At 40.7% G+C, this 23,186-nt stretch overlaps 1 protein-coding gene across 1 annotated transcript in view; it reads right to left on the minus strand.

The window, feature by feature from the left end:
* NT5E (5'-nucleotidase ecto) overlaps positions 1-11,384 on the minus strand; it is a gene marked incomplete at both ends in the record, with an annotated part of 47,854 nt that extends 36,470 nt beyond the window's left edge. The window contains one exon of the mRNA XM_084258596.1: positions 11,046-11,384. Coding sequence (XP_084114722.1) covers positions 11,046-11,384 — 339 coding nt within the window. The remainder of the gene's footprint in view (positions 1-11,045) is intronic.
* Between the last annotated feature and the right edge of the window lie 11,802 nt (positions 11,385-23,186).

A 23,186-nucleotide genomic window follows, 5' to 3' on the forward strand; every position in this document is an offset into this window, starting at 1 on the left:
ACTTGGAGCAGGGTGTCAACTGAGGGCTCAGTAATCTTCACATGGCATCTGGAAGCAATGGAAAGAAAACATGGACCAGGAGTCAGGAGCCCTGGGTCCCAGCTGTTGCTCCCCCATGATGAGATATGTGTTGTGGAATTCAGGTCCCCTTTCAAATCTCATTTTCATGGTTTCATAAAGGTTGTCATTGGATGGTCTCCAGGAGACATTAACTGGCTTCTAAAAAGTCTGGGCATGGAATGTCAGGGTACAGTGGGCTACTGAGTGTTTGACAGTCAGCTCAGTGATCTGCTTCTGCTTCTGCTTCAGCTTGATGCTACTTCTCCTTCAGCAGGAGAGGCTGCTTCCTGGACCAAGTTCAAGGGAACTGGGCCCTAGGAAGGACACAACAAACTTCTCTCTCTGTAGTGACTCATAGCAGAAGTCAGGGAATGTCACCCTCATAGGTTGCAGGGACCCTGGCAGCCTTGCTAATTAATGTATCACCCACATTGGGATCCTTTCAACTTTGATTCCAAAATCAAAATTTGAAAGGAAATGGACTGGATCACAAGACGTTGGTCTTGCTGTGAGCTCTAAATTCCTTTTACTTTTATAAAGCTCTTTAAATTTAGAACAGAATATCCAGGTTTGGGAGCTGGGACCTGGGCTTTCCACCATGGCAGTGAACCCACTGTAACCTCCACTTGCATTCCACATGATTTAGATGCAGCTCAAGTGTGACTTTCTGTAAAGCCTTCTGGGATCCCTCCACCGAAGACGCCCCTCCCTTTTTGGGGCATCTGTCATTTCTTGCACACTTGTCTCTGGCAGCACTTTTTTCATTGCCCCTGTCCATTGATACATCTTTCAGATTCAGGAGTGACAGTGACTGTCCTTTTATCCTCAGGGACACTGATGAGCACCTGGCCCGCCAGATGCTCAGCACAGGGCCCAGCAGATGTTTACTGAATGAATAATAGAACCTCCTACACCACCTCCTCCTTTTAAATTGGCCCTATTTTACTTTATGATTTGGTGTATGTGTTATTAAGACTTTTCAAAAGAAGGCACAATATAAAAATAAACCCGGCAGGTAGTTGCCAATATCTTAGTTGTAAAATGAGAGAAAGCTGGTTGCTTTGAAGCAGGTGAGATGTTTACCCTAGTGCATCAGAATTGGCGGCCTGGCCCTCCACACCCCTCTCAGAGTATCAGCCTGGTTCGTTGTTTTGATTTCCTGTGTTTTTATTTACATTTACACTAATATCTCATTGGTGATTGTGAATGGAACAGGTGTTTTTAAAAAAAGTTTGTTAAACTGTTCCATAGGTGTGCCTTCTGTGTGAGCACATGAACATGAGGCAGTTGGGGAGAAAATGGAACTGTTTGAAAATTCTCTTTGTGTTGGAAATATGCTAAGGAGACCTACTATTTGGTATATTAAAGGACAACTGAATTAATCTGAATTGAAAAGGGGATATTTCACAGTCTCAGCTTTGTTTACAGAGGGCTATAAAGATTACCACTGAATCTGACATAAGAGAAATTTTTTTAAAGAGAGGAAACATGACAAAAAATATTAATAGTTAAGACTTTAATGATACATGATCAGGTACTGGCTACATATTAACTCATTCAATCCTTACAATGCTATGAGATGCTATTATTCTCCTTTTCATAGATATGGAAAAAGGCATAGGAATTCCACAACTAGGAAGTGGTAGAGATAGGGCTTGAAAACAAATGAGATTCTGCATCCAGGTTCTTAAGCACTTGTTCAAATTGCCGCTAAAGTAAATACCTGGAAAGAATCTTATCTTTCAAGCTTCTAGAGTACAAATTAATAGTGCCATGGCCCTTGTCCCCAGAGAGGAGAGGGAGACAGGAGAGGGTATAAAATAAGCCCATCCACCCACCCATGCACACACAAGATATGCAGGAACCTTATAAAGGTTGTGGGAGACAAACTTGCAAAGACATAGACACACATTGCCTGTTAGAGGGTGCATGAGGGGGAGCTTCACCTCCATAATGCCAGCTTACAAACAAATGACATCCATCATCTAGGTGAACAAATGAGGGAATGAAAACACAAGGGCGAAGGTGGAAAGAAAATACATTTCAAGTGAATACAAGAGGTTCAACCATGCAGTTGGAAGAAAATCAAAGGAAAGAATTGATTTAAGAGCAGTACAGTATGTGTACTGTACACCCTTTAAGGGTCAAGGAGAGAGTTGGTCTATTCCACAGCTGGGCCCAGTGGCCAGTCACTTGCTCAACAGCAACCTTAAGCTGGAAACATTACACATTGCATATAGTGCTGCTCATACATTCACGGCCCCATGGACCACTTCTGGTGTTGGGTTGTGCTCCGTCCTCCAAGTCCTGGGCCAGAGCATGTCCATCCTGGCAGGTGAATGTGACATCTGGTTGAATGGCAGAAAAGATGCCAGGGTTTGGCCCAGCTCAACTGTACTTCATTGTTTGTTAAATGACTGAGTAGACATTACTGAACAGATAGCATTTCCCATGTCAGATGGAAGAATTTTCAAACTCTTCATATACCCAAAAATGCTACATTTAGAATTACCTGGTCAATGAATTGGGGTCCAGGTAGGTTTAACGAGTCTCTAAGAGATTAGAGGGTTAATGTCTAGATTTTATATAATGCACCAATTATTCAAGTGAAGGAAAGAGTCAAAAGAATTTTCAAGAGCGGTGTGCTTACGTGGTGGAAGAAAACAGACATGGGAAGAGTTTGCATAGCATTCAGATGTATTTGTGAGTGAAGTATGGAAAAATGCCAGTTCTACATGTGCTTTATTTTTTTCTACCCCCTCTAAATTTCAGCTAAGAAAACATAGATGGCTAGGACAAGATGTGCAAAAGAGCTGACTTTGCTTCCTGCTTTGCATGTGTCTGGGCTCTGTAGCTGTGCTCTGGGGGTTTGACTCACGCTGGGAAAGAGGAGGCAGCAGGACTGAGAGCACAGGATAGGTGGGGGCTATTCACGTCACTGAGGCCTGGGGAGCCACAAGTCCCACACACAAACCTTCTGAGGTCTGAGCTCTAGACATAATTATCTGTTTTCTTGACAATTTAAAATATGCCACTGACGTTTTAAAATATACCATTTCCACCAGACTATCTCTTGCTAGTTTCCCAAATTAACACAAGTTAATGCTACATTTAGTATTACCAATTACGATGTAATTACCAATTACATTGTTAATTACCAAATTAGCACAGTTAATTTGGGCTTTCCTATTGAATATCAAACAATTCTGTGATTCTTTAAATGGAGAGACTGTGAGCACTTGAATAGCTGACTACTCTGCTTGGATTAAGCCAGAACCTCCAAGTAGGAGACCTACCTACTGTTGATTTGGACATATATGGTACACATGAGGGACAGCAAAGCAAATTGTTAGTGCTCAAATCTCCATGCACACAGGCTAGGATTTCTGCTTTGTTTTCCTCATTCCCTTCCTCTCAGGTCTTACCCATCCTCTTTCTGTAGCTATAAAGGGCTCAAATGGGTATTGTCCTCTCTCTATCTATGCACAGGTCTCACACTGTCCTTAGCATTTAGCACAGACCCTGGCACACAGTATTGTTTTGTGTGTGGACTGGATGTGTATATGAGACTCCAAGGCTGCAGGCTTTAGACTGGGTTCATCATCATCCATACCCTAGGCTACCATTTTTTTAGTACTCAGAAAGGGACACTCCATCAAAAATCCTGGGGACTTCTTTCTCTGGAAACAGTGTCCATGTGGGTACCTGGGAGAAAATCTAAGTCCTCTCTCCTCAAGGAACAAGTGGCCATGGAAGCAACTCTGAGGGAAGAATATGTTGTCAAGCAAATTTAGACTTGTGTGTGAAATGAAATCTGTGGATGAACCAAGTTATGTTGGCCGGCTGGAAGCAATACAGAGCTGGCAGAGGACACACAACAGCCCCTCTTCCAACATCTCCATCTCATAGCTGAGGAAACCACTGCCCAAACTCACATAGATAGTGAGCTAGAAGAGCCAAGAAGTAAAACCTGGTGTCCTGATGTCCCATCCAAATATTTTTCCACAGCCCATTAGGGTCTGTCACGTCCACGATGCTAAGGAAAGGCCTTTAGATTGCATTTCTGTGCTGGAAATAGGCTTCAGTTGTCATGGGATAAGCTTGAATGGAAGAATCAGTTTCCTGGGTAGTCATATCAAAGCCTTTCGACTCTCTCAGTGTCCCTGGGTTGAACATCTTAGTCATCTTTTGATGATACCCTGTTCAGTAAACCCAGGAGAGGCCATTAGATTCCACTTCTGTGCTGGACAGAATGGGTTTCTGCTGTCGAGGGTGAACTTAACCAGAACACATTCTCCTGTGTAGTAACACCCAAGCCTGTTGACTCTCTGTGCCCTGGCTTGAATCCTTTTAGTCTTCTGAACTGGTCCCTCCTCTGGCCCATAGAAGTGCAGCTGAATGTTTACTGTGATGGGCACTGAGCTGAGCACTTTACAAATGCCCTTTTGTCTCCTTTGAACCTCACGATAACCTATGGGATTGTGGGTCTGCTAATCCTAAGCGGCCTGTTCGGCCACCATTTTGTTACCTACAGTTCTAAATCCTAAGCAAGGTCAGAACGGCCAGGTCAGTTAGGTACAGGAGCCCAACCCTGCAATATGCCTTCAAATTAATCAAGAGCACAAAGCTGGATCACGCTGGGAAGGCTGTGCATCACGAGGTGTGACTGGGAAAGCCTGGGGTGGGGGGGAGGGCTGATGACCGGGAATGGGTAGGAGGGATGATGACCGATACATGAAATGTACTCCCGACTTACACAACTCGAGGTATGATCGGGAACACGGGGAGGGGGGCAAGGACCGATGTATAACAAGGGACCCCAGAGGCTGATCAGTGGAAAGCCTTGTTGATAAGATTGAGACCATGGCTGGGGAACTAGGGCTTGATCTCAGTTATAATACCGAGTCATCAAGCAGATGAGAAATGCCTGGAGAGCAGACTCACACTCCCTGATAATATAGATGTCAGCACATTTTCTAGTTACTTTCTTCCCCTTTTCCTTTTTTTCCTCCTTCCTCTCACAACTGATGCTGTATAATTCTTCTATCAATAAAAAGGCCAGGATCTTGCTCTTCAGCAGCATCCTGCATTGTGCAGCCTGCTCCAGGACTCCCGTTTCTTTATCAGTGCGGTGATGCCTGATGCAACATGGGATGAAGACGACCATCACACCCAACCTGCACTTGTGGAAATGCAGGCTTCCCAAGATTAACTAGCCTGTCACAGTCCATAGACTCTGAGCGGAAGAGAGGGGGCTTGATTCCAAACAGAGATCTGAAACTGGTTCCCTTTCTTTCCTCATCACCACAGTTCAGTCTTTGGCTTCGATGCCTGCGCCTCACCATTGCCATCCTCTTTTCCCACCTGCTTCTCCGATGTCTTCACCTTTCTCCCATTAATGCTTATCTCCCCAAACTGTGATTTCCCTTTGTCGGAAAGAGTTTTCCACATAGCAACTGATTCTCCAGTTCTCTGCAGACAGCAGTTCTGACCATATCCACCAGGGGTGATCAGATCCCTTAAGTTAAAGGGCTCAGTGCCACAAGACCAGGCCCTGGGCACCGGATGCAAGTCCAGGTCACCTATATTTCTGATCAACCTCTCCCTCCCTGACTTGATAATTTGATAGAATGACTCACAGAACTCAGGAAAGTGCTTTAGTTACTATTACTGGTTTATTATGAGGGATAAAAATCAGAAACAGCCAAATGGAAGCTAAGTGTAGGACAAAGTTTGCAGGGAGCAGGAGGGAAATAGCTTCCATGCCCTCTCTGGCCGAGCCATGCTCCCAGCACCTTGAAGTATTCATCACCCCAGTCATTTAGGATTCTTTTGTTACATAGACAAGATTGATCAAATCACTGGTTATTGGCATTAACGCAATCTCCTCCAAGACTGAAATCTCCAGCCTTCTAATGATGGCTTTTTCTTTCTTCACCAGTCCTCATTCAAAAATTATCTTGGGATTCTCAGTCATCAGTTATCTCATTAGCATAAAAAAGACACTCTTATTTACCCAGGAAATTCTAAGAGTTTTGGCTCCTGAGTGCCAGAGGGACAAAGATCAAGTATTTATTTTTTTTTATGACACCACCGGCACCTTCTATTCAGAAACTTCCAGGGCCTCTCTGTACCAACAATGGAGAGCCCAAACTTTTCAGGGTGACCTTTATGCTGCATGCATCTTATCTCCCATCTCCTGGGCTTTGTTCTGGTTGGGGCTGGTTCATCTCACAGATTCCCTTTTTTTGTATCCTGGCCCTTCACCAATTTAAGCATTTCACTAAATCGACATTGAATCAGAGTAGCTCTTAGGCCTCGATTTACTCCGAGATGTGAGGAGCCTCAGAGATGAGCTGATTAAAACCTCTTATTTTATAGATGTGGGACTAGAGACTCAGAGAGATGAATGCATTAGCTCCAGACTGTAGATTTATTATCTCTTGAAAGGCAGAGAGACAGGATTTGTCTCTGAATTTCTGGTGAAGAATGTGAGAATGATGAACTTAAAATTAACCAACTCTTTTGTAAACTTTCAAAAGCACAGATCAGAAGGAAAAACAAAGATTAATTTGATTTTAGCAAATGAAAGATTCCTGTTTGATGAAAGACACTATGGAAATATTAATAGACATAACATAACCAGAACATAGTTACAGTGTCTACAATTGATGACAGATTAATGCCTAGAACTCCTGAAAAGTAAGATAGAGTCAATCCAATATTTAAGAAACAGCAAAGGATGTGAACATGCAGTTAGAGAAGATGCCCAAGAAGTCAGCAAACAAACCAAACTAAGTAGTTTTTAGAAAAATACAAGATTAAACCACAGTGAGAGATACTTTTATACCCTTTGGCAAGCTGGATAATGAGCTTATGGAAGCTCACATCTGTGTGAGGGTGGCTGGAGGAGAGCCTAGAGGTAGCAGAGGGCAGGCAATGTGGCTGTCCTTAGTCAAACTAAGTATACACATTCCTTAGACCAGCAATTCTGCCTTGGGTATGGATCCAAGGAATCCTCACAAGGAGGATCTGCAGGAGATTCTTTTGAGCAGCATATTTGTGGAATTGCAGTATAATTAGCAGGATCTCCAAACTCAGCCCCAGAGGAGCAGATGGTAAAATCGATGGAGATCACAGGACACAACAGACATACACAGTAGATGCAGTGACATGGACAAATATGAAAAACGATCAGTCTAAGACAAAATTAAGAAACAGAATGAGTGTAGTAATGGGGATGATTACATAATTAAAAAAATGCAAGCACAATAAGAAAGGTTCTGGAGATTAGCAAAGAACACAAAACTGGAAACACTTTAGTTGTCTATGTGGGAGGTAGGGAAAGGCAACAAAAAAGAATCTGACTAAAGATCTCCTGGGTGAATTAAAGGCAGAGGTGAGAATCCTTAATCCAGTTACTTGCTCAGGCCTCTGGGAACATTTAGCTATAGCCAGACTGCAGTCTTCTGGACAGAAAGTGCGGTCAGGACCTTAGGAGCAGGGGCCAGTGAGAGAGGAGGCTGGCCTTTTCCACTATAGTTCCTCTTCTGGCAGCCCGCCAGGTCGGGGAGAATCCTAATCTTACCTATGTGGATGAATCCCTTTGACTTTGTGCTTTGGGGGGATTTCATTAAGTCTCTCAGTGAGTAAACATTAAGGAAGTTTAGACAAAGGGTGTTGGAAATGATGGAGGCGGAAGTGTGGTGTAAATCACACCAGGCTGTCAGAACCTGCTAAACATAGATAAAAACCCAAGTATTCCCTTCCTCACAATCTTTGTCTATTTATTTATTTATTTATTTATTTATTTATTTATTTATTTATTTATTTATTTATAAGGCAGTGCACATGGAACTAATCTTTAATTATGAGCTAGAAAGCTGCTAGGGATTTTTGCATTTATCATCTCGTGGACTGTTCACAAAAGTCCACATCGTGGGTGGGAGTTATCTCTCCTTTTGCAGCTAGGGAGCAGGATGTCAGAGAAAGTTACCCAGCATGCTCACACTCTGAGAGCATCCATGCTACCTTCCTCATGACTATGGCACACTAGTCCTTCCACTGGACAGTTATACTAACTAGTAGCTTTTGAGCTCCCTTCTAGAGTTTTCTGCCAAGCTTCTGGCCTAGGTACCTGCCCTGTTGCCACCATATCTTTGGGAACTTCTTCAGAAGCTCTCACTGGGCCATGCAGGTCTAGAAAGTCTACACCTCTGTGAGCCTCTCAAGAACAACTGGGGTTTGAGTTAGATCCTAGTTGCTTCCTCTTTGCCTTCCTTACCCTTGAGTCGTTAGATATGACACCTCTAGCCAGGTGCAGTCTTAGAGAGCTGGACATGTCCCACCACAGCACTTTTTCACTCTGAGATGAGTCTCCTTCCTAGCATTCTAGACGTGGCAGGCAGGTGGGTGGGGTAGAAGAACTTTAATAGCAGAACAGCAATAAATTCCGGAGAGTAGATATTATAAACAAAATGACAACAAAAATCTCTGTAAAACCAGAATAAGATGAGATTTATCACATGCTGAAGCTTACAAAAGTAGGATTTTAAGCAGGTCAAATCATGTTTGTTAAATCCCAGATCTGCAGAGTATGTTCTGAGGAAATGCTATCACGAACATGGCCATCAGCCTTATTGTTTCATCAGATCCCCTCTCTTCTCCCTGCCAACATGATACAAGCAATCTAATTTGCCTCTGGCCCCAGTCCAGTGATTTTGCAAGAACTGTAAAAGAAAGCAATTTCATCCAACAAGAAGTATTTTAAACATTCCTGGTGGTGATGGGCTGTAACTTGCTCCAGCCTCACCCAGACACCCTGTCAGAAAAACTTGATACGATGATTAACACCATGAGCTCAATTTGACTTACAGAGGAAAACATTATTATTAGGGAAAACTAAAAAGTCTCATTTTTTCTACTTGGAAGAGTTTATACAACTGTGGAGAAAGGGATGTCACAAAAAGAAAAGTTTACAGAGCTGTGGTTTATATGTGAAATCAAAACAAGCTCTGTAAGGTTTACCTTTCTGGGAGGAAATGGAGACTGAGGCTAGCAACAATTCAGCTCAATATTTATTCTGTCAGGCAGGTCGAGGCAGGTCAGGCAGGTCAACCTGCAGAGCTCCGGTACTCAGAGACCAAACAGCATTCTTGGAACCCACAATTCTGATGGTGGTGAGAACCTCTAGATGAACTCTACAACTTAGGGGGTCCATTTGACTTACTGCTGCTTTACCTGTTACCTCAGAACAGAGAGATGCTCCCTGCCCTTCTCTCACATCTCTATAATGAGCTGTCCTGTTTGGGGAAAAATACCAAACAACTACACCCTTTTGTCATTTTTTTCTGTCCTCCTTTCTCCAAGTTCCCAGGCAAAAGTGCAATGTGTGCTGCTAACCAGTGTGCTCTTCTCATACAAAGTGTATTGTTAGCCCTCTATATCCCAGCCCGGCCCACGCCACTCCCTCTCTACCCCACAGTGGACTTCACAGATTCGCCCGGGATCCTTGCTCTGTTCTTCCTCTTCTAAAACTCCTAAGATTTCTTGTCTCCAGTTTCTCCACTGTCTTGCTGCATCTCTTTAGTATTTTACACAGGGTTAAAATTGAAAGAAAAAGACCTGAACATGTACATATAAACAACTGAATACTATTCAGCAATAAAAAAGATGAGTTCTTATCATTTGAAACAACTTGGATAGAACTAAAGGGAATAATGTTAAATAAATAAATCAGAAGGAGAAGGACAAAGTACTGGATAGAAACAAAACTAAAGGTCAGACAAAACCAAACCAAAAACAAACCCCAGAAATCTGACTGTAGAACTGAGGTTAGCAGAAGGGAAGGGGATTGTGGGGGAAAGTGAGAAGGGGGCCCAATGGACTAAGGTGGAGGGCTATGCGTGCCTTGGTGGTGGGTGTGATGTGATAACATCTGCAAAGGCATGATCCTTTACCTCTGAATCACATATTGTGTTGTAAACTAATCTTGCCTCAAAAAATTTTTTTAAAAAGTAAGAATCACATATATGCCTTTTGTTTATATTTATTTACTGCTGTGTAGATAAACTCTTCGACCCTTTTCTAAAATTTAGTTCAACAAAGAAGGCATCACCTCTAATAGAGCAGTTAGGAGCTTGGATTAAATTTTTACTCAGGCTTTAAGAGTCCCTCATCTTTTAAATTGGATTCTCTTCCTAAATCTCTACTGCCAGATTGGTTTTATTGAGATTCTTTGAAATGTGTGTTTCAGCGTTTTGGTTCTCTCTGGGAGTTTCTTTCTTAAATATATATATATATATATTATATACACACACACATATATACACACACACTCAGTGGTATCTGGTAAAAAGAACTTTAGTAATTTATGAAATTTATTTATAATTTATTAAGTAAGTGATAAGAACAACTGACATTGATAGGGGCCACATATGTGCCAGGCAACCCTCTGAAGGTAAATATCATTATATCTTAAGGATAATATTATTATTATCCCCCCTTTATAGGGGATGGAACTGAGGCACAGAGAAATAAGTAGCACCCAAAAGCTGGCCTGAACCGGGAACTCACTCCAGGCTGCGAATCTAACTGTGGTGAATCTCTGGGGTCAAAGGGCTGATCGGGATAACAATACTCAACCACCTTAACCCTCGATTTCCCTTTCGATAAAATTGAAATAAGACGTTCTTCGGAGGCTTGAGCAGTGCATGAGGGATTCTTGAGGAGTGTACTGCGGCCCCTGGCGCTGGAGAGCAGCCAACGCTCCCACGCATCCCACTAAACTCCCTCGCAGGCAGGGTGAGCTCCGTTCCCTTTACTTACGCACCCCACAACGCGGGCCTAACACTATCAGCCTGTTTCAGGCGAATTATCCAAGTGACTTTCACATTTGAATGCACCCGGCACACCGGCTAGAGTCTGGCTTTCTCCCGACTCGGCTCTGATCGCAGGTTTGCCTCCCGGGCTAGCTGCCCCCTTACCATGGCATCGTAGCGTAGGGCGTTCATGAAGTGTGCCACCTCGGTGCCCTTGTACACCGTGAACCAGATGGTGCCCTGGTACTGGTCGCCAGCATCGAGCAGCAGCACATTGGGCTCTTCCTTGCGGATCTCTTTCACCTTGGTGAAGAGCCGCGCCACGCCGCCCACGCAGAGGCTGGCATTGACGCACTTGCTGGAGTCCTGGCTGGTCTGCTCCAGTCGGCTGTGCAAGTCGTTAGTGTGCAGGATGGTGAGCTCCCAGGTGTCGGCCCCGGGCCACAGCAGCGCGCCCAGCGCGAGGAGCCACAGCGCTGGCACTGGTACAGCTTGGGCACGCATGCCTGCTGCGCGTGGAGCAGGCGCCAGTTCCGCTACCGCGCGAGTGGCAGCGAGTGGCTGCAGCTTGCGCGGCGGGCTCCAGAGTTAGGCACCCTGGCGTGCGGGGCGGGGCGGGGCCGGGCCGGGACCAGGGCGGGTCCTTCGTTAGCCCGGAGGCCCGCCCTGAGGTCCTGCGCACGCCCGCGCGCTCACCCTGTGCGACCCTGGCACCCGGGGCAGCCGGGCGCGGCTGGCAGCTGGACCTCGCGTCTCGCAGGAACAGTGCGGAGGTTGTTCCCTGCGGGGAGCGGGCACCAGCCACGATCTCGGCCCACCGGGGAACCTAGGCGCCGGCAGTCCCACTAGTGGGCTCGTGAACTGCTCTTTCTCGGTGGCGAGGGTTGGGTTCAGGGGTGCACCCCGCATGTAGGTCCTCGCTGATTCACGTTCTTTGGAAGAATGGAGTTTTCTAGAGAGGAATGCATGGTTTGTGTTGGGCTTCTGGTTTCGCGAGTTCATCTCTGGAAAGAGAAGAAAGGAAAGCGGAGGGCAAGATGGGACGATGAGAAGAGAGAACCCAGCGCCCAGCTCTTTGGGCTGTGGAAGCCAGAAGTGGATTATGAGACGTGACTGTTCTCTTTTCAGTATGAGAACGCACCAAGTCCTCGTTGTTTGGAGGCAGACTCTCAGGTGCTAATAAATCATTCGAATCTATCAATAGTTTCGCGTTTATTCAAGATTAAAATCTTGGCTGTAAACATCAGAAGTGCATGGACAGCGCTTGGAGGCTAAAATGGACCATGAGAAGTAAAATCAGCAGCTATGAGGATGTAATGCTGCTTTCTGTTGCTTTTCCAGCCATTGTTTTTCTGTCCTGTTTTGGAGGCTTTAATGTTTTATTTAGTGTGTGTACATGTGCGCGTGCACGCACCTGTTTAATGCGAAGATTTTAGCAAGGGAGGCAATAATAGGTATGCATAAAATAAACCTCATTACAACTGTATTTAAAATTGCTGCAGAATTCCCTGTTTCAAGGATTGCATACTGACTTTGAATCGAATGTAATTAATAATTTTACTGCTTTGGGAAGAGAAGAGGATCGATTTGGAGTTCTTGCTAGGTGTCCTATGATTTATGCTTTGCAGAATAGTAAATATAGGCTTAGAACTCCAAAATTCATTAAGCCTTATTTAAAATTTGTGATGAAATAAGCATATCAAAAGTTACCATTTTAACTATTTTTTAAAATATCTTTTAGTGGTAGTGATTCACATTGTATTGCAGTGCAAGCATCCCCACCATCAATCTCCAGAGGTTTTTCATTTTCCCAAACTGAAGCAATAGCTCTCCACTCTCCACTCCCCTTTCCCTTGGGCCTAGTCTGCTTTCTGTCTCCATAAACTTGATAACTCATATGAGTGGAATCATGCAATATTTGTCATTTTGTGAATGACTTATTTCACAACATAATATCCTCGATGTTCACCCATGTTGCATGTTTCAGAATTTCTTTCCTTTTTAAAGATGGAATAAAATTCCATTGTATGTATGTATGTGTGTGTATACACACATGCATAACACGTTTTGTCTATCCAGTCATTTATGGATGGACACTGGTTGTTTCCACATTTTGGCTATTGTGAATAATGCTACTATAACTCTAGTGTACAAATACCTATTCAAGTCTCTGCTTTCTATTCTTTTGTGTATATACCCAGAAATGGAGTTGTTCAATCATATGATAGTTCTATGTTTAATTTTTTGAGGAACTGCCATACTTTCTTCTATAACAGCTGTGCCACTTTACATTTCTACCAGAAATGCGCAAAGGTTCTAACTTCTCCACATCCTCACCAACATATATTTTCTGGTTTTTTATAATAGTCATTCTAAGAGTTTGAAGTAGTAACTTACTGTGGTTTGATTTATATTTCCCTAGTGATTTAGTGAAGTTAAGCATCTTTTCATGTACTTATTAGCTATTTGTATGTCTTACTTGGAGAACTGTCTGAAATTGTGGGAGACTTTATTCTAGATATTAACTTCTAATCAGATTAATGATTTACAGGTATTTTCTCCATTCCATCGGTTGCTTTTTCACTCTGTTGTTAGTGTCCTTTGATGCACAAATGTTTTAAAAATTGATGAAGTCCCATTTATGTATTTTTAGTTTTATTACCTATGCTTTTAGTGTCACATCCAAGAAATCACTGCCAAATCTGATGTCATGAAGTTTTTTCTCTAATGTTTTCTTCTAAGAGTTTTATAGTATAGGTATTAATTAGGTCTTTGATCTATTATGAATTAATTTTTGCATATAATGAAAGATAAGAGAGCAAGTTCATTCTCTTGCATGTGGCTATGCAGTTTTCCCAACACCACTTATTGAAAAGACTGTTCTTGACAGCCCTGATTTTAGGATATGGGGCTTGAAGCTTAGGTTATAATTAGTCAAGATTTTTCACAGAAACAGAATCAATAGGATAATCTATATCTATATGTATCTGTCTATCCATCCATCACATATATATATCCCATAAGGTATTGAGATGTGTGGATATCTCATAAGGTACTGAGATGGGTATATATATATATCATAAGGTATTGATAAATGTATATATATCTTAAGGTATTGAGATCTATCTATCTATATATCTAACTATATCTCATAAGGTATTGGCTATTATGATTATGGGGGCTAAGAAATTCCATGACCTGCCAGCTGGAAGCCTTCCTAGGAAAACCAATAGTGTCACTTGAAAGGCCTGAGTGCCAGAAAGTGATTTTACCCTTCTATCTTTTTTTTTCTATCCAAGCCCTCAATAGATAGGACAATTCCCATTCACAATGAAAATGTTTTATGTGATTCATCAATTCAAATACTAATCTCTTCCATAAATACCCTTACAGACACAACCAGAAGTAATATTTAACTAGATATTTAGGTATCCAGTGACCCAAAATGACACATAAAATTAACCATTGTACCATTGTAAAGAGAGTGAATATTTGTCCAGGGAAGCCCATACAGATTGAAAGCAACCAAGCTTGGGACCACAGTGACCTTTTCCCCTGAAATGCTACAACTTCATTTGTCAAATCACAGTCAACTTGGAATCATAGGTTAGCTGTGATACGAAGATTTTGGAAAAAAAATCAACTCTGGGGGCCTCCCTGGTGGCGCAGGCGGTTGAGCGCAGTGCTGTGAAGCTGTCAGCAGCCTCTGCAGCATGGGTTTGATCCCGGCTGGCCAGTGAGAATCCCACATGGCGAAGCAGACCTCTCCTATCAGCAGTGTATTTCGTCAGTCTACCTGTTCTGTTCCCCACTCTGTCTCTGGTGAATCCTCTCAACCTCCCGCGCATCTGGCCTGTAACCCGGTTCTTGTATAAATAAAAATAAATCTTTAAAAAAAAAATCAATTCTGTTTTCACAGAATGAAAGCATTCTGTGAGAACAAATTCATTATATGACATTTACAGTAAAGTGTATCGAATATTTGTTATTATTTATACATTGTGTGTTATATCGGGCAACACCACACTGACAAAGACACAGGAGTAATGGAGCAGGCTACACAATGCAGGATGCTGTTGACAGCAAGATCCTGGTTGTTTTTATTGATAAATAATCATAGAGCATCAGCTACATGCTGTAGGAGGACAAGGAGAAAAGGCTGGGTGAAACTCAGGAATGTCATCTAGGGCTTGGGGGGACATGAGTGCTGACCATGTTATCAGCTTGATGACCAAGTGTTGTAATCGAAACTGGACCCCAGACCTCCGGGCATGGCCCTGATCTTATCAACAAGGCATTCCATGATCAGCTTCTGGGGTCCCTTGTCATACATTGGTCTTCGGCCCCCTGGGCATTCCAGGTCATACCTCATGATGTATGAGTCAGGAGTAAGTTTATTCATCTGTCCTCTACCCCCCTGGGCATTCCCGGTCATACCTCTTGATGCATACCCTTCCCAGAGTGATCAAGCTTTCTGCTCTTGATAGATATGAAAGGCACCTTGGAAGGTTTGGTTCCTATGGCTAATTGACCGGTTCTAAAGGGCATTTCTGACCTTGTATAGAAATGCAGAACTGCAGGTAACCATAATGGCAGCTGAACAGGCCACTGAATTCTAGCAGACCCACAGTTATAATCCTTTAGATCAGTAAAATTCATAATCAACTTGTGTGTCTGAATGCATGCCTTTTTTTGAGATTCAGTTGTTATACATTTATCTGCATACCACAGGAGTTATCTAATGGATTAATTTGTTTCTTTTGTGATGTCAATCTATTTTATATCTTAGCACAGAGTCTTCAGTAAAATATCCACCTCTCTTTAAATATGCTGGCACATTGTATTTATTTAGGTGAAGTGAATTAAAAATCTGAGCCCGGCTTTGAAATGAATATCAGGATCTATTTGCTCATAGGCATCCTGTCACACTGGGTTACATTGCTAAAGGGTTGATACTAATATTTTCATTTTACTGGCAAGAAAAACTCACTGTGATGTTTAAATTGGGCTGCAGAATTTGTCCAAGATCACTAAACTAGTAGGTGGTAGAAAATATTTTGAATACAATTGAATTTAGGCTACATTGTTAAGTTTTCACAAAATTGTTAAAGGGTAGATCTAGTGTTCTTTTACCCTCAGACTTGATTGGGTAGAGAGAAATAGTTAGCATCGCTGAGCCTTGTCTGAGAAATATTGCCTCTTATTATTTCTTCTTATTATTATTTCCTCTTATTATTTCTTCTTATTTCCTCTTATAAGTGTAAAAGTGTAATATGTTCTGGAATAATATTGTTACTTGCCAATTCTGGTTATTTCTAAAATATTGTATGTCATAAAAATTCAGCAAACTTCCTTGTCAATTGCTCTACAATCAGATTTTAATTATGGCTTTTAAAAAGTCTTTTGCAACTTACAGAAATATTAATTTACTCCATGTTTCGAGGGATTCACAGGACAATGACTGGGAAATACTCTAAGAAAAAGGGTTATTATGAAACGGAGGATAAAAAGTACAGAACTTATGGAAAACTGGATTCATAATTGCTATCAAGATACTGTCATTTTCTACATGAGACTGAATCATCTATGGAGGACAATATAATTTTAAATAATTTTTATTTGAAATATTGCTGTTTTTATGTTTTGTATCCAGATTTAAGGCTTTTCTGAGCGATGACCCACAGCAATGGTAAAAAACATATTTTTTTTGTGAACAACACTGAAATATTTGCTTTTCTCTTTCTGACACTCCCAAAATAATATTCTTATTTCTCATGGCAAAATATTTATTTGCAAAAATTCAATAAGACTTTCCTTTTCTTTGTAATAGACTATTGGAAATTTGATTGCATCAGAGGTCTTGATTGAAATATCATATTTAAGACCAGACTGCTTTCAGGAATTCTAATTGAGTCTTCAGAGAAAAGACAGCCTGAATACTTTGCTTTCAGGGTTTCAGCTCTATCTGGAAAAGGGTATAAGACTATTCCTTGGTAACCCCAGCAACTTTGGGGGACCTCCAGAAAAAAGGAAATTTCCTAAAGACACAGGTGTCACAGGCAAAGTCTACTATAATCACTTCAAAATGCAGGTAAATCAAACCATCATCCTGCATGCCTTTAACTTTTTTTTTTAAGATTTATTTATTTATGCAAACAAGAGCTGGGGTATAGGCCAGAGGTGTGGTGGGTGAGAGGATTCACCAGCGACAGAGTGGGGAACAGAACAGGCAGATTGACCGAAGTACACTGCTGAGGGGAGCAGCGGGTGAGTCAGGAGAGGTCTGCTGAACCATGTGGGTAGCTCTCTGGCAGGCCAGATGATCGAACTCATGCTGCAGTGACTGCGGACAGCTTCATAGGTTGTGTCTTGACCCCTTGCAGCACCAGGGAGGCCCTATGTCTTAAACTTTTATAGTGATGTATGTCAATTATTTCTCAGTAACAGTGGGGAGAAAAATTAAAACATCTGCCCTGCAAAATAAGTAGATGGTGGGGGAGGAAGAAGGAGATGGGGGAGGGAAACAAAGGAGGCATTGGCAGCGGTGGTTTGGTAGAGGGTAAGTGGAACATGTGCACATATGGGAGAGCAAAAGAGTAATCCCAAAATTAAATTAAAAAGTAGACACACCATAGACTGGGAAAAATACTTGTAAAAGAAATATCCAATAAAGGACAGTTACCTAAAAACACAAAGAAAACTCTTAAAACTCAACTTTTTGTTAGTATAACAACTATAAAAAAACAAATAATTAAAAAATCAACCAAAGAGCTGAACAGACCTCACTGAAGAAGATATACAGATGACAAATAAACATAGGAAAAGATGCTCCATATCATAATCCATTAAGGACATGCAAATTAAGATTTGGATTTTAGTGCAAATGCAGTGGAAGATATCACTGCATAACTACTAGAGTGGTCAAAATTCAAAATCCTGACAACAGCAAATGTTGGCAAGGATAGGAAGCAACAAGAATTCTCATTCATTGCTGGTGGGAATAAAAAAGTAGTGTATAACTCTGACATCTTGGCAGTTTCTTGCAAAATATATTCTTACCATACAACCTGGCAATCTTGTTACTTATATTTACCCAGATGTTAAAACCTAAGTCACACAAAACTTGCATATGAACATTTATGGCAACCTTACTCAGAATTACTAAAACTTGGAAGCAACCAGGTGTTCTTCAGTAGGTGAATAAACTATGGAGTATTCAAACAATGGAATATTATTCAGTGCTGAAAAAAATCTGATTCTTTTTATCTATAAGCTATGAGACCATGAAAAGACAAAGAGAAACCCATAGTGCATATTATTAAGTGAGAGAAGCTAATATGAAAAGCATAAATATTATATGATTCCAACTCTATGACATTCTGGAAAAGGGAAAAAGACAGTGAAAGCATCAATAGTTGCCATAGGTTAGCAGGGAGGGAGGGATGAATATGTGGAGTGGAGACTTATAAGTGCAATGAAGCTATTCTATATGTTATTATAATAGTGGATATGTTACACATTTGTCAAAATTCATAGAATGTACATCACAAAGGATGAACTCTAATGTAGACTATAGATTTTGCATGATAGTTATATATTAATCATTGTGTTCATTGATTATAGCTAGTATCACTCTGGTATAGGTTGTTGATAGGAGAAATTGTGCATTTGTGCAGCCAAGTGGCATATGGGAAATCTCTTTCCTTTCCTTTCAATTTTTCTGTAAACCTAAAAATGCTCTAAAAAATAATACCCCATTAAAAAAGAGAATGATGTAAGTCCGCTCTCTTTTTCATCTTAGCAGCTTAGCCAATAAAGAATGTTTTTTCAGTAGTTTCCACGTGAATGTAGAATTTCTAATAGATTTATTTTATTCATGTGGTATGAATAATTGGCAGCAATATATACATATTTTCCCCTCAAATTAAAGTAATAAAAGGTTTTCTTTATCTTTTAGAAAAAGTGAATCTCCCGTTCATAATCTTACTTTGGAGGATTTTCCTCTTCTGAGTGGTAGAGAGATACTGTCCATGATGTTCCTATTTCCTGCCAAAATCTCTAAAGTGTATTATATGTAATCAAAAAGGATTAAGAGATACAAACTTTCAGTCATAAAATAAATGAGTTGTGGGATGAAATGTACAGCATGTGGACTGTAGTCAGTCAGGCATATGTGAAAAAAAATCTCTTTTAGGATATTGGTGGTGGCTGCACAACAATGTGAATGTGCTTAATGCCACTAAATTGTACAACAAAGAGGGAAGCAAGTATTATTTAAAAATGAATAATGATGTAAAAAATAAATTAAAAAATCAAAAATAGTAAAAAGAAAAAAAATAAAAATAAATTGTACATCAAAAATGATTAAAATGATAAATTTTATGTTATATGTATTTTACCACAATTGAAAAATGCCATCACCCAGAGATCTGCTTTGATAACTGTTGCCTGCTTGGCTACAGAACAACTTCTGCAGGATATTAGGAGGGGTGGTTGCTGTTAGTGCCTGTCTGTGTGGCTAGTAATGAGTGATGATGACTGGAGAAAGAGTCTTTTTTATGAAAGTAGCAAAACAAGATGCATGACAAAGTGTTATAGATGTTCCCTATTTGCAAAGATTACGAAATATTTCTTTTTAGACAAAGTTTTGTTTGGCAATTTTTCTGCTTTTCTAAATCACATCTAGAACATTCAGAGTCTTTGTAATTTTCAAAAAGGACAAAAAAGTAATAATTTTTCTTTGATGACAACAGCCAGCAGATAGTGGCCAAATAAGGAGATGGCTCTTTTAAAGAGATGACAGGTAGTTTCCACCAGATGTATGCATAGACTTCAAGGTTGCCAATTCCCCATATGTCAAAATATTAAAAAGAAATGTCATTTCTCAATCATCACACAGTTGAGTCTTTTCTCCACTAGAAACAAGATTTCAGAAACTTTATCATAGTGCTGGGCCATTGCATGAGAGTTTCAGAGAGCAGAGACGCACACTGTACCTGGCTATCTCTAGCATGTACGCGTGTCATGCTTTCTAGCAAATGTAAAACTCTGTGTAATAGGCGCAACGATTATTTGAAAAGAAGTTTACAGGTTAGGCTGTCCCTAAACTGTGACACAAACATGGGAATTCCACTTGTTGAGATAAACATCAGGAAACCAGTGCCTCAGGGTGGACTTGTCCATAGCCTGGATCAGCACCTGTTCCAAGGCCTTTGGAGTCCTACACTAATGCTTACTAAATGTTTTTATGCCGTTGGGTCATTCCCTTGCTTTCCACAAGAGTGAGTTTCCTGGAGCTTTCATGAGACTGAAGGTAATTTTTACAAAGTCCTGAAGATTATTATGTTGATATCTCAATTGTGTTTCTAAATAGTGTTGCCTTTTATTTTGCTGGTTTTTTTTAATCAGAAATTTGGAAGAGTATAACCATTTGTGGAAAAACACAGTTGCATATTTATAGTTATGTCCTAGAGGAAAAAAATATAAATAACACACACACACACACACACACGCATGCACGCACGCACATTTTTTTAAATTGTAGGAAAAATGAAGGGAGGCAAGCCTTCTGTGTAGCAAGTTCAGTGCTGGATAATTCTCTGTTTTATTTAATTCTCACAGCAGCCTTTTCAGAGTTGTGGATAAGGCACAAAAAGTGAAACATTTTGTCTAGTTCAGTACAGCTGAGCTAGGTCTGATTATGCAGCCTTGTTGACTCAAAGTCCAATACATTGTTACCTCTTCTGAAGGACAGGCAGCATGGATTGGAAAGAGAGCTCTATCTAAGACCTTGGGCAAGACTCTTGTTTCCCCAGTGGTGTAATTTCTCATTTTATGTAAGAAGAAATGATGTGGTAATAATTTACTTTCCCAAACATGCAAAAGAGGTTCCCAAGAGACTGCCACTTGTTGACAGCATGGTGGGTGGTGCTGGCCCAGGAGTGGGCATTTTTCGAGGACAGTGGAGCCAACACCTCTTCACTAGAATGATTGACAGGGAATTGAGTGGTAAACTGGTAGTAATGGAGCCCAAGACCCACATCTGAGGAAGCTCAGGTCTACTCACTCCCATCAAGCAGACGTGTATTAAAATGCCTGAATTAATTCCCTCCTTCCGTTTGCAGAATAATTGAACATAGTTTCTCAGGGGCCACCAGCAGGAGCTGACACCCATTAGATCCCTTCCAAGTGCCTATAAAATCCTATTAAATCTCTTTTAATTTTCACAACTACCCCATGAATTAGATACTCTTGTTAACTGTTTTATAGAAGTGGCAACTGAAATTTGAGAGCATATCTTGTTAATGAGCCCAAGCAGAAATAACTCTACTTTTAATTACTTAAATTCATCAGAATTACTAATATAAGATTAACCTGACTGTATTGACCCAGTCTAACTCCTAACCTGTTCCAGAACCAGTCTCTGGAGAGGTGTATCTCCATTACGCCTATAACTCAGTTCTTAGAATGTGATAAATTCCTTAGATAAATCCGCTTAGTCATGACATAGAATCCTTGTTGTTGAGAAATTTTGTGTGTGTGTACATAGGGATATTGGTTTGTAGTTTTCTGGTCTTATTTCATTGGGATATTAGAGTGATTTTGGCCTTATAGATTGAATTAGGAAGTTTTCTTCCCTCTTCTATTTTTTAGTGAATGTTCATGAGGGACTGGTACTAATTTCTCTTTAAGCATTTGGGAGCCCTCACCATTGAAGCTATCTGGGCCTGGGATTTCCTTAACTTCTTATAGGTCTATTTGTATTTTCTATTTTTTTCCTTGTGCTAGTATCACCATTTGAGCCTTTCTGGGGGATGTGTCATTTCATCTAGGTTTTTTTAATTTGTTGGCATATGATTATAATATTCTCTTACAATACTATTTTTTTTTTTCTGTAAGGTTGGTAGTAATGTCTTCTCTGCAATCTATATTTAAGTAATTTGACTCTTCTTTAATTTTCTTTTTCATTCTAGTTGTTTACCATTTTAAAAAAGATTTATTTATTTATGCATACAAGAGCTGGGGTATAGGCCAGAGATGCAGGGGGTGAGAGGATTCACCAGAGACAGAATGGGGAGCAGAACAGGCAGACTGACTGAAATACACTGCTGAGGGGAGCAGCGGGTGAGACAGGAGAGGTCTGCTGCACCATGTGGATTGCTCCCTGGCCGGCCAGGGATTGAACTCCTGCTGCAGAGGCTGTGGACAGATTCACAGGCTGTGTCTTAACCCCTGTGCCACCTGGGAGGCCCCTGCATCCTCTTTTTCATATGTCTCGTTTACATTAGTGTCAGAGTGATCTAATTTTTCTTGGTTTCTTCTTTTATCCATTGGCTACAAAGAAGTATGAAGTGTAATTTTCACATTATTTTTGTATTTCCTGAATTTTCTTAATTTGTTGCTTTCTAATTATTTCTTATTATGATTGGAGAACATATTTTGTATGCTTTAAATCTTTGTTAACCTATGGGGACTTGTTTGGTGATCTAGCATATGATCTATCCTGGAGAATGTTCTGTGTGCACCTGAAAAGTCTGTATATTCTGTTGTTGGGTGGAGTGTTGTTTAGATGTCTGTTATGTCTAATTAGCTAATAGTATTGCTCATGTCTTCTATTTCTTTTTTCTTCTGCCTATTCTATCCATTATTGTAGGTAAAGGAATCATTTGATTGCTACTTTTCTAATCTTTTTTTTTTAAATATATATGTCACTAATTTATAAGCTTTTTTTTTTTTTAAAGATGTATTTGTTTATACAAGAACCGAGGAACAGGCCAGATGCGCGGGTGGGTGAGAGGATTCACCAGAGACAGAGTGGGGAGCAGAACAGGCAGACTGACTGAAATACACTGCTGAGGGGAGCAGAAGAGGTCTGCTTTACCATGTGGGATTCTCGCTGGCCAGCTGGGATTGAACCCACGCTGCAGAGGCTGCCAACAGCTTCACAGCACTGTGCTCAACTGCCTGCGCCACCAGGGAGGCCCTGATTGCTACTTTTCTAATTAAAAAAACAATTGATTTTGGATTTTACAAACATCTTTTCCTTATTTATTGAGGCAATTGACTGTTCTTTTTTTCAACTTTCAATACAATGATTTGCTGATACTGAACCAATTTTGGTCTCCCAGACTGAATTTCCCTTGATTGTAGGGGCTGTGTTCTTTTAAAATACTGTTTTATTTTCTAATATTTTAATTAGAATTTTGGTATCAGTAACTATGAGTGAAATTGGTATATAGTTTTCTATTAAGTTTCAGAATTAGTCTGACATTGTTTTATATGAATAATTGGAAAGATTTCCTAGTG

This window comes from Talpa europaea (genome assembly GCF_964194135.1).
Source record: "Talpa europaea genome assembly, chromosome: 2".
Lineage (NCBI taxonomy): Eukaryota > Metazoa > Chordata > Mammalia > Eulipotyphla > Talpidae > Talpa > Talpa europaea.